We start from the raw sequence: 13,060 nt of genomic DNA on the forward strand, positions 1-13,060 counted from the left end.
TTGAAAATTTTCCTCTCTGATTTTCTGCCCCTTAAAGAGATACATGGGTGACAACCACAAAAAACTGAGGAGGATGAAGTCTGCCATTAGGAGAAGATAGATGCTACTGAGTGGTAGTGGCTGAATAAGTGGTCATGGGGAGTGATGAGTTCTGATTCCTTCCTTCCCTTCCTCTCCACCAAAAGTTCCATTCAAATCCCACCTCTATGAAGCCCTCCCTGATGGCCCAAGCCAAAAGTGATCTTCTTCTGCTCCAGCCTCCATAGCTCCAGGCTTCAGAGATAGCTCTTGGAAAGAGCAGGAGACAGCCCACATCCCCCCTCTCCCTTCTACTGTTCTCTGGCTATGAACAAGTGACTCAGCCCTCTAGACTTAGCTTTTCCTTCTTGGTAAAATGGAAGTAGCTTCAGGTGCCTGCCTTTCACAGCTACCACGGTGTCCGGTGAGAAAATGAGTAGCTGTTGTTAAGGCCACAGATATGTCTCGTCTCCCCCAAGTAAATTGTAAGATATCACGTCTCACACTTCCTTGTAGGACGCGTAGGCCAAATTGCCAAGGTCCGGGCTAGCTCCTCTGAAGGGCTCAGAATAAGTCCTTGTCAGGATAAGCAAAAGTCCTTGCCCCACGTTGTGGACGCCAATTTTTAATGTTCTGTTGTCTCCAGAAACTGCCGATCGCTCTCAATCTCTCGGCCGCCAACTGACCTAGAGCAGAGACCTTTTCCAATCTCTCGAGTGCTGCCCTCTTTTATCCTCCCAGAGAATGGGCATGGAATAACTCAGGGGCTTCTGGGAAAAATTACTTCAACTAATGAACTTGCTCCTCCTAAGTATGCAAGCTCCTCCCCAGGAGTTCACAAGTAAAACTCCCTCCCAGTAAAGGCCGGAACTAGAGAATTGTCAAGTACCGACTTAGCACTTATAAGAACCTAATATCTAACATGGCACATTATGTATACAGTAAGTGCTTGTCCGTCTTTGTCAGCTGAGTGTGTGTGTGTGTGTACATATGTTTGGAAATAAGGAAATAGAGTCAGAACTCAGAGGAGCAGATGACCTTCCTCATTTTGTTTTCTTGGCTTTACCTCCCTCTGAGGCTAAATGAAGGCCTTAGGAGGTAACTTATCTAAGATCAACTAAGGGCAGAAGTGGATAAAGTAAGGTCAAGCTTACTGTGGAAGTTGGGTTGTAGAGAATGGCAGCAGTTTGGGCAGCCAGTACAGGCCATCTTTGGGCCCAAGTGATCAGGTATTGTTTGAGGCAATCTTTTGGTTGATGGAACATGTCCACATGGCAGGGAAAGGGATAGGAATCTGAAGGTTACTCTGAAAATGAGGGGTAGAGCTTCTTGATGACTATTGGACCTGGGACTAAGTACTTGTGAACCCTCTCCGAAAATCATGTCTTCCCTTGTTTCTCTCATAAATCCCGCTACTCTAGTGCTGGGGGAGGAATCAGTGGATCGGCACACCCCTTTCTTCCCCTCCCCAGCCGTCATCACTCTGCAGCCACATCTCCTCCATCGAGGTTTGTTCTATTTCATCCAGTTCCTTGTGGCTGTTATCTTTGTAATTCTAAGACTTGTCTTTTCCTAATCAGTTCATTTCTCAGCTCACAACCTTCCCCACCCAAACTCTTTTCATCCACCAAGAATATTCTGGTCTCTTTAACCCATGACCTTTCTCATGTCTACTTTAACCATGCATGTAGTGGTATCTCAGACTCCCTCTCCCAACTGAAACTGCCTCCCTGAAAGGAGGAGTCCTGGTTATATACAGTCCTTCCCCCTGGGATTCAAGATTTAATTTTCTTCTATTTGGCTTTGGGGAATTCAGTCACTAGATTGCAGATTTGCATTGAGGCCATACGAAATGCCAATTTTTATTCCTTTCTGTTTGGGAAAGTGCTACAAAGCACTGCTAACTTCATTATGACTCTACATATTGTTTTGTTGTTGTGCATTTTTTTTCTGAAATACTTAGAAGCAGCATTCTTTCTAAGAGAATGTTTATATTACAAACTTATCACACTCTTTTCTTAGCTGATGCAAAAGTAAATATCAGTCCAGCTTTCTTGGTGAATTTAGTGGGCTCCAAATTGATGAAGGGCTCTTGAATAGAAAAATTAAGCCAATAAGTATATATGGGAAATAAAAAAAAAAAAAAAAAAAAAGTTGTAGTAAGAGCAAGAACAGAGCATTATCCTAGCCATGACTTTCCTTTTTTTTTTTTTTTTTTTTTTTTTCTTTTCATATATTGCCCCACCATTGACAGTATTTCTTTCTCCTTACCCTGTCCCAGGGGTCACCACTACACTACCAAAAGCCTCTCTTATCATCTTTAATGTTTAATTTTTTTAATGTTTAACTTTAACCCATGATTGGTTTAATCCCACTTTGTAACCCCCCACTTGATGCTATGTGGTATTGAGAACATGAGCACAACATAAAGCATCAATGGTAGAACCTTTCTACTGCTGTCATGGAGGGATAATATCTGTTTCTAAAGCTCTGTATCTAGAGGCAGGATGATTTGAGTTCAAATTCAGCCTTAAACTCTAGCTGTCTGGCCCTGGCAAATCTCTTAATTTCTGCCTCAGTCTCCTCAACTGTAAAAATGGGGATTATAATAGTACTCACTCCCAAAGTTCTTGTGAAAATTAAATGAGACATAATTAACAACTCATAGCTCAGTGCTGGGCACATTATAGTCACTGAAAAAGCGTCTTCCCTTCCCTGCTCTGGTATGAACTTTACTCTCCAATCAGTGGAATTTGTAATTGAGAACAGATTAAATTTATTCTTTTTATCTTCTAAGGAAATAAAATAAAATTTTTGGTTGTAGAAGTAGAAGAGAACCTCCAGATCACTTCATTGCTAGGGAGAAGAAAGGGCTGTTTAATATATGGAATTCAGAATAGAATTTGTTTTTCAGATCTTGTTAGAATTCTACTCTTTTCTTAAATAAGAATAATAATGCTTTACATGTAAATAATGACTTTTTCAAAAATTTTTTCTTATTAGATTAATAAGAAAAGCATTATACAACTTTCCCTGATAACCATGTTTCATTTTTTACAATCTTTCAGTAAAGAAATTATTGCTGCTGATTTTTTATACCTGCCATAATTTCAGTTGATTTTTCTTTGTTGTTGTTCTTTATTCAGTAGAGACAGCCAGATGGCATAGCAGAGAGAATGATGGTTTTGGAGTCAGGAAGACCTCAGTTCAAATCCCACTTACTTGCTATGTGGCCTTACATAGATGAATTCCTTAGCTCTCTGTTTCAGTTTTCTCTTCTGTAAAATGGGAATAATAATAATAGAGCCTGTTTGCCAAGGATATTGTGAAGCTGGATTGAGGCAGCAGATACAGCAAAGCCCCTATGCGGTCATCATTCATCATCATTATTATTATCAATGATTAATTAGCAACTTTGCTTTGCTTCTCCTGGCATATATTAAATAAGAACTAAACTTAGTCTTGTCAGTTTGACTTTTTACCTGAGATTTTCCTTGCTCTTAGATTGTGGGATCATAATTGTACATAGCATTCTGTGAAAAGCCTTGTTCGTGCTATAAAACAAGGGCAAGAGACGATAGGTGGACAGCCCAAGAACTAGACTTGTACCCAGTGGACTGTTGAAAGATAAGGACAGGAATTGCATAGATAAGGAAGCATGAATGGGTCACAATCTATACCACTTGAAAGAATGCACATGTCATTCCTAGGGAAAATCCACGAAAAAATGTTGTTGTTAGCCTCTTGCCTCTAGAAGGAGAAGTTAAGAATTGTCTATCTCCAAGAATGAATTTTAATCGCCCTTTATCTTCCAAACCTCAATTTAAGTTGAGCCTGATCAGCATTTGAATAAAATTCTACTAAGTAAGAAATAAATCTGAGCTACCATGTACTATTATTTCCACTGAAACTCCATGTGGACTGAGATATTTTCAAATTTGTGTTTAATATGTATTGTATATCTACTCTACTCTTGTTATTGTGCTTGTTTACCTCGAGCATATTTACTTCCAATTATAAACAAAATCAGAGGCAGCTAAGTGCTTCAGTGAATAGAGCACTGGGCCCAGAGTCAGGAAAACATGAGTTCAAATCCACCCTCATACACTTACGATCTGTGTGAGCCAAGGCAAGTCACTTAACCCTGTTTGCCTTAATCTACCTGAGAAGGAAAAGGCAAAGTACTCCATTATCATTGTCAAGAAAACCCTATGCACGGTATAGTCATGAAGAGTTGGACATGACTGAATAGCAAACAACAAACAATTTGGAAAAGGAGAAGCGTGGACTTCAGGCAGGAGGTGGTGTTTAAGCTGAGCTTTGATGGGAACAAGGGATCTCAAGAGGCAGTGGTGAGGAAGACATGGGACTGTGATGGCTAAGGAGTGGCAGGAAGGCTAGTCTGACTGGACTGTCCTATGATAAGGCTGTAAAGAGAGCAGTGCCTCGTTGTAATGTGTTTTAATGCTAAACAAAGGAATTGTACTTGACCCAAAGGAAACAAGTATTCCCTAGAGTTTGTTGTGCAAGGGAATGATGTGCTTAAAGAGTGTGCTTTAGGGAAAGAGCCCTTTAGTTCTTTGGAGGCCATGTGGAGAATCCACAGACACTGGATTACCATTCTGAAGGCTATTACAATGGCCGGCAGGGAGGAGGGTAGAATAGAGTGTGAAGAAAGAACTGTAACCCATGGTAGAAGGCAAATAATTTTGGAAATTTAATATAACTGAATTGTGAAATATAACCAAGAGTAGAAAACACCTATGTAGGCTAGAGATTTTAGGTAACATAAATTTATTTATATTTTACAATATTTCTTTAACTGGGATTTGCATTAATGTGCCTGTTTAGTACCATAATGAGTGCAACTAAGGTAGCATAGCAGATAGAGCCCTGGGCTGAGAACCAGGAAAACTTAACCTTCCTGAGTTCAAGTCTGACCTCAGATACCTCCTAGCTGTATGACCCTGGGAAAGTCACTTAACCCTGTTTGCCTCTGTTCCTCATTTGTAAAAATGAACTGGAGAAAGAAATTGCAAACCACTGCAGTATCTTTGCCAATAAAACCCCAAATGGAGTCATAAAGAGTCAGACATAACTGAAAAAACTGAACAACTTTAACAGGATATCTTTCCTTGCCTGTTGCATTCCACCTTCTATTCTCCTTGGCATATACACGGCTTTATCCCTATAGCTCTTATAAGCAAAGTTTTTAGCTCCAGTGATACTTAGCACACAGTGGGGTTTAGGATGGGGATAGGGACTAGGGAATTTTCGGGAGAGGAAACTCCCTCTCTCAGTGCAATTTAGGAACACCATCTTTGCAACTTAATGCAAGCACCAAAAAGTTAAATGACCTGGTCAGGATCACACAGGATGGCCGAGGAGAGCTTGAACCACATCTTCTTGGCTCTCTTTCCACATTGCATCTTTCATCACAAACATTATAAATCTTTGTAGCATTTCCCATCACCCTGTTTAGGAAAAATGGTCCTGAATTTCTTATTCTCTGCATAATTAACATGCCTTTAAGAAGGTAGTATTAATTGACTGGTAAATAATTTTATGTTTTCTATTACTTTAAAACTTTAGTATTTACTTATACTTTAATATTTAGTTTTAATCCTTAAAAGTTTGGCTTTTTCCCTTTCTTAGGCTATATTTGCTAAGCTGAAATATACCATTTAGAATTAGTGAATAATAGGTGCTGTGGTCCTATATTCCAAAAGGACTGTTTGGGCCACATATACAATACACTTTATATATTTTGTTCACAATATACTTTGTTCAACTATACATACATACATTAATTCAAATTTTATTTCAAAATCCTCCTAAAATCTTAGCTTAGAGTCTGAAGCTTTATTTGAGCTATATGTACAACAAGCCCAGGCTTTTAAATTATTTTGGCATCAGATCCTTTCCAAACTGTTTTTCTTGATTGTGTAACTTTGGTATCCCTAACAAAAAGTATTTTCTCTATTTTGTGCTAAATATAAGAACTCCTTTTGGTTATCTATTCTAACATCCATCTCTCTTTATTCCTTTTAGTTTCATGTGTCAGATGTTAAAAGATACAGAGATAGACATAGATACATACACGTATGCATAGGGATATACAAATATGCAAGTATGTACATGATACATTTCCTCACCTTTGACCCCTTTGTCTATGTTCCTTCTAAATGGAAGTAATTTGGGGAGTTTTCTCTTTTAAGAAGACTAAAACAATCCACTGTCCCACCAACTTTCCAGCTGAATACTACTTGCATGTTGTTTTAAATGTATATATTTAAATGTAGTACTTCTTTTAGCATTACCATATGAAAAAAACTTGAGACACTAACTTGGCATATAGGGGAAAAAGGAAGATATTAGAACCTTTTAATAAAATGGCCTGAATCAAATATATGTAGAATATAATATTTTTTAATTTTTATGTAGAATGTATTATTTTAAACAACATAAAAACAGTTTTTAACAGACTTTTGAAATAATTTTTGACAAGTTTAGAGAAACTCCTCTCTTACTGGATTAAATTATGACCAAAGGCAAATACTATTGAGTCTCTCTCCTGATCTTGGTCCCTTTGCCTGCTTTCTCACTTCCATAAACCAGTAAAATATGGAACTCTTGTCTAGGATCAGAGAATCATTAAAGCTAGAGGTACAGAAGCATGGCAGATTTTAGAGGTTTTTTTTTCCTTTCATATTGTGTGAGAATAAGGGAAAGTTGTATGAAAAGCAAAGAGAAGGGGGGACAGAGCTGAAAAACATGGAAACCGGTAGCGTGCAAAGGTCTGCTTTGGAGCTGGGGGAGCTGGAAAATTTAGATGAAACAGAAATTACATTGGATCACACTCAAGGTTGCTCAGAGTTGGTTCTGATCAATTGTGTGTTCCACCTTGCTATGTAGACATAGTATGATCTCTTTCCTTAGAGAGGAGGGAAGATATAAGAGAAAGCTAATTATGCATGGTTAGTCCTCTTGTTTTTATAGGTACAAAGCCAAAGTCCACAAAGATAAAATGATTTGCCCAATGATTCTCTTCATGAAGCTTGCTTAACTGTGCATCATTACACAAGAAGGAGGCAGAGTCATTCCCCTCTTCTGTACTAAGGGAGTCCTAGTTCTAGAGCTGGAATGGACCTGAGCCAACTGGGGGACCCTAGCTCCTCATTCAAGAAGGTAGAAGACTGAGGTCCAAGAGCTGGCCATTTGGTTGAGGTCCCATGGGTGATGAATGGCAAAGGCAGGGCCCAACCCTTGATTCTTCTGTAACCCTCAGGGTCTCCTATGGGATGCCTTCGGTTCTCTAACATACACAAATAGAAGAAACTGTGTAGGGTGTGCATCACTTCACATAAACTGCACATGAATTTTGCCTGCATCTAAGTTGTGTTTTTATTAAACTATCTCTTATAAGCCAGTGTGTCGCATGTTATTTCCCTGACTTTTTCAACCAAACACCCAAAATTTCCCAAGTGACCTTTTTAACTAAAAAATTTGGTTTTAGTAACTCAACTAGTCTGGTGTAGTCTCCCTTGTGTCTGCTTTTTTCATGCTTATGTTTGGGGGTGAGTGACTATGGCACCGCGAAATACACATTTTGTAATTTTAAGTTATTCCCCCATTGTACAATGAGCTTCATTCACTGTTTTCTTTATGTATGTAGACGATCTGCTGTTGCCCGAATTCAGGAGCTCTTCAGACGAAGGAAAGAAAGGAAAGAGATGGAGGAGCTGGACACCCTGAATATTCGGAGGCCTCTAGTAAAGATGGTTTATAAGGGTCATCGCAACTCCAGGACGATGGTACCGAGTGCTCATTGGATGCTTTGGATTAAAATAGTTTACTACCCTTTGCATGTTTAGACTGTAAAGATTATCCTGGATGGGATTCAGGAGGAGAAGCAACAGAATCTGGGAGAAAGGAATTTTGCCCCAAACCTGGATCTGCTGTGGCTCCACCTGTGAAGCCCTGGGCACATCACTCGCTTCATTTCTCTGGGTTTAAGTTTCCTCATATTTAAAAATGATGAGGTTGGACCAGATGGCCTCTAGGTTCCCCTCTCTCTACCTCTGCCTCTCTATGCTTCTCTGTATGCATTCTGTCAGTATGAAATATTTCAAAAAGTAATCATTCCATTTGTAAAACACTTTAATGTTCACACCACACTTCATACACAGAAGCCCTAGGATATAAGTAATGAAATATCAGGATCCTTATTTAACCAAAAAGGAAACAAAAGCTCCGGGGTGTCAGCCAAAATCTGAACCCAGATCTCTCAACTTTTAAGTCTTTTCTTTTTCCAGCATACCCAGTAAGCTGATACTTAAAAAAATCTTTTTGCTCTAAAGAAATGTTTATATGTTTCTAAATTTTATAGCCTTTATAAGTTATAAGAATTCTTTGAATTGTGGACTAGAATGCAGAAATTTGTGCGTAGTTGTTCTCTTTGAGCTGATTTTAAAAAAAAGTCTCAATAATTTTTCCAATATTTTCAATTGCTTCCATCTCTTTGCTTTATATTAGAAGATTTTGGGTTTTGTTTTTTTTTAATTTCACTTCCTTTCTATAATGATTGTTGTTGTTTGGTCATTCAGTTGTTTCTTACTCTTCACGACCCCATGGATTTGGCAAAGATACAGGACTAGTTTGCCATTTCTTTTTCTAGTAGGTTAAGACAAACAGGATTAAGTGACTTGCCCAGGCTCATAGAGCTAGTAAGTATCTGAGGGTGAATTTGAATTTGGGTCTTTCTGATTCTAGGTCCAGCCCTCAATCCATTAAGTCATCTAAATATTCAGCTTCTAATAAGATGTTTGGTGCTTTTCATCTACTCTTGTACCATAAAACAAAAATATAATAGAAGCCAGTTCATGCTTTGATATTTGAATAATTCAAAAAAGGATATGATCTAGATAAAGCTGAGAAACTCTTGTTCTAACCCCTCTTAGAATTAATAATTTGTCAGTTCTTTTCCCCCACACTGGCACCATCTCAGCTAAAATGAGTCAACTGGAAATGTAGCAAAAATCTATGTAAATTGTCCCCATACTATTGAAAGCCCAGAAACCCATGCCCCTCTCTCCCTGATTTATCATCAGACTGCCTGATGGTGATAATTTCCTTGTTTGAATATAAGTGCCGGAGGAAAATCTCAAAACAACTTTTTATTTTACTATTTTTTTTCTAAATCAACATTTTATTTTTCATTTAGGTATTAGTTTGAATGTTGGTCTCCTTATTCTTGTTTACCATCATATAACTGACATATTTTTAAACTTATAGATAAAAGAAGCCAACTTCTGGGGTACTAATTTTGTAATGAGTGGCTCCGATTGTGGTCACATCTTCATTTGGGATCGTCATACTGCTGAGCATTTGATGCTTTTGGAAGCTGATAATCATGTCGTGAACTGCCTACAGCCACATCCATTTGACCCAAGTAAGATAGTTCTCTGCTAGAAAGAATAATTAGTGAGCTTGACATCCTTCATAAGATACATATTCAAACTTTCATTAAGTGAAGATAATAGCAATAATAATAATAGCATAGTATGTTAATAACATTAATAATAACTCACTAGATTAGAGGTGATACCAATTTACTTTATACAGTAAATATCCAAGCAAAAAATACAAAGAAACTGGCAAGAGTTATTTTTGTGAAATTGATTCCTAGTTTTACTGGCTCCAAGAGGTTTCAGAGGATTAAGTTTTCAAATACCCAAATTGAGCCTTCAAAACTTCTGTCTTCACATATGTTGAGTTTGAATGAGAAAACAAACCCCAAACAAACACCTTTTATGTGCTTGATAATTTTTTTAAAAATTGGGTGATTTAAGTATGATTTTCAAATTATGTCCTCAAGAGTTTCAAAGCTGTAAACATTAAAAGATAATTGTATCAGTAAAATGTATTAACATAATTTTCAAATATCTAATTAAAGTCCACAGGACACATTTCCAAGTTTAACAGTAACATGTAAATTTCTTTCTAGTTCTAGCCTCATCTGGCATAGATTATGACATCAAGATCTGGTCACCACTTGAAGAATCCAAGATTTTCAACCGAAAACTCGCTGATGAAGTAAGATCATCACTTTTTCTTTGCTCCTGAATAGGCTGAGTGATATATTTATTAGCTAGTAAAACAAAGCAAGTTATTTATATTCATAGAAGTAGATATTTTTGAGATGAAAAAAGAATTTAGATAAAACCATAATAAAGACCAATAAAATCAAAAGACCTCCTTACTAAATGTAATGTTGATACATATACACACATGCATGCATACATACATACATGCATGCATACACATACATTTTAGGCATTTACTAAAATAATCATTTAAAAAGTCTCATCTTTTAAGCATGAGGCCTTGGAAATAAGATGTTATATTTAACTTTTCTAACTATTTGCATTTAATTTTTCTAGAGTATTTTTATTCTAAGTTTATGTTTTAAAATAGAGGAATCATATTGAAGGGATGATTCTTATCTATCATGAAATAATTTCTTCTTTATGAAGTTTTCCTCTACTAAACTCTAGAAGAATTAGATAGCCTGAGGTGCTGAACTTCACAAAATTACCTCTCTCCTTTCTCCTCTGACATCCTTTTTTTCTCTTGTTTGCTTTTTTCTGCCCTATTCAATTTTCCTCTTCTTTGTTTTCATTTTCTCTATTTTTATCATGAATTAGGTTTTGCTTAAAGCTACCTATTGCCACATTCCTTAATCCCATTTGTGGTACTTGAGGCATAAGAGTTCCTGAGCTCTTTATAGAGGCTTGTTGAACAAAAGTATATACTCTGCTCAGATTAGCAAAAGGGTGAAAGGATCTCCAGAGGCCTGTTCCTCTTTAGCCAGAATATACATAGCAGGATATTTCACAGTTGCAAAGATGGGAGAAAACATGCACAAAGACAGTTTTAGGAGCTAGCTGCTATAATTCAACATTATGATATGCGTAAAATGTCATTTGGGACCCAGAGAGCACTTAGGACGCATCATGTTGTCACCTCTGGGGAATAAACTATAAAAAAATGAGAGTTTAAATTTTGTCTTCAGATGGATGGGAGCAACCCCAGGAATTGACTTTTGCTCTTGGCTTTCTCTAGTCCTTAAGAGAGTAAAATTTGTATCTGATCTTACACTCCTACAAAGCACTTTGTCATGAAGTCATTTTAATGTCGTAGGAGTTGCAGGCATTTTCTCTGTAAGCAATGAGCTTCATTGTAAATTATCATGGGTATAACTGTGGATTTATTTTTCCAATTTACTTAATGATTTTCAAAGTTCTGTTGATATGTTTTGGATGTCACCCTGCTCTCTTAAGCATTAATGTCATTTGCCTTGCAGGTTATAACTCGGAATGAATTAATGCTGGAGGAGACTAGAAATACTATTACTGTGCCAGCTTCTTTTATGTTACGAATGCTGGCCTCCTTGAATCATATCCGAGCTGGTAAGAGTCATAAAAGGGTTCTCTCTTTTTCTGCTGTTACTTTAATAAGATGATGTTTGTGGGGAGTTTTTTGGTGAAGCATTCAGGTTTAAGTGACTTGACCAGGATTGCACAGCTAGTAAGTGTCAAAGGTCTGAATCTGGATTTGAACTCAGGTCCAGTGCTCTATTCACTGTGCCACTTAGCTGCCCCTGAAATGTTTTATTAACACCATACTTACTGTCCAAAACATAAAAGAGATCACACCCATTTTCAACATGTATATGGATCTTTCATAATGTCATAGAATAAAAAATTTAACATCTAAGTCTTCTTCAAGTCCATGCCATTATATGTCCCTATAAAATTACTCATGAACAAAATTTCATTGATATTTACTAAAAATTATAGAAAATGTATATTTGAAAGCTGTTATCAACTACAATTTCAAATGAACCAAACTATTCAAATTTAAGGTGTATTTTGATAACTTTCAATAATGTGCCATATTTGGTCACTTGAAAAGTTATTTTTGAACATATAGGAAAATACAGCATCCAAAACCATAGAGAAGAACCAGAGACTGCCTTTATTTAGCCAACTTGTAAAAATTCAAGGTGATTAAGTTGTGAAGTTTGGTGCCCTCATACAACTAAAAATATGTTACAATCATTGTTAAATCACTAATTGAATATTTATTATTTAGTAAAAGGTAGAGAGCTTTCTTATTGGTTATAAACAAAATCAATTGGAGATAAAATTTTTGTGATCGTTTTTTTATACTGAATGACCTGATATGCAAGGAGGTAATATAGTAGAAAAGGCATTGAATGTGGAGGAATACTCCTTGGTTTTGAATCCAGGTTCTTCTGCTATTAATTACTTGTGTGATCCAAAGATAAGTCACTTCATCTCATAGACTTCATCTGTAAAATGAGCATATGGACTAGATGATCTCTTATGTCTTTCCCAAGCTCTAAATCAAATAGTCCTGTAAAATGAACTGTTTATTCGTAGGTGTTATCATGATTCTGAATAAGCTTGATTGGTTGTAGCTTCATTATTATTTGAAATCATTGGTTTATGATTCTGGGTTAAATTTTGCAGAGTTGGACAAAATAGCTTCATGAGGTGTGACATCCATTCCCTCATCATCCATCTCCCCTCACTTTCGCTTGTTTTGAATGAATATTGTAGTATCTTCTTCATAAAATTGATGTTACTAAAGAATTTTAAGATCACAGAAGAAATACAAGCAGAATATTTTAGGGTCTAAAGTTGGACTCCAGAACAAGGAAATGTTTTCATAGTGGTCATTTGGCCCATCAATAAACTTTTTTTTAACATTTATGAATAATTTTTGTTAACCGTTTTTTTCTTTCTTATTTCCACCTCCCTCTACCCACTGAAAAACGAAATACAAAACCCTCTCCCCCACCACTTGCCCATCTCACATAGTCTGATTAAGTAAAACACTGGTCACTTCCAAAAATTCTTTTTAAAAGAATTTTAAAATTTTAAAATCCCTGTGAATCCCTGTCATGAAAGAAGCTGTTTTCTTCTTGATCCTTAGTTCTCTGAAATCATGGTCA

At 36.8% G+C, this 13,060-nt stretch overlaps 1 protein-coding gene across 12 annotated transcripts in view; it reads left to right on the forward strand.

The window, feature by feature from the left end:
* Positions 1-13,060, forward strand: part of DCAF6 (DDB1 and CUL4 associated factor 6) — a 157,090-nt gene that overhangs the window by 141,866 nt on the left and 2,164 nt on the right. For all 12 annotated transcript variants that reach the window (XM_074266526.1, XM_074266520.1, XM_074266516.1 and 9 more), the window contains 4 exons: positions 7,694-7,832; positions 9,313-9,469; positions 10,025-10,113; positions 11,384-11,489. In XM_074266526.1, coding sequence (XP_074122627.1) covers positions 7,694-7,832; positions 9,313-9,469; positions 10,025-10,113; positions 11,384-11,489 — 491 coding nt within the window. The remainder of the gene's footprint in view (positions 1-7,693; positions 7,833-9,312; positions 9,470-10,024; positions 10,114-11,383; positions 11,490-13,060) is intronic.

This window comes from Sminthopsis crassicaudata, chromosome 4 (genome assembly GCF_048593235.1).
Source record: "Sminthopsis crassicaudata isolate SCR6 chromosome 4, ASM4859323v1, whole genome shotgun sequence".
NCBI lineage: Eukaryota > Metazoa > Chordata > Mammalia > Dasyuromorphia > Dasyuridae > Sminthopsis > Sminthopsis crassicaudata.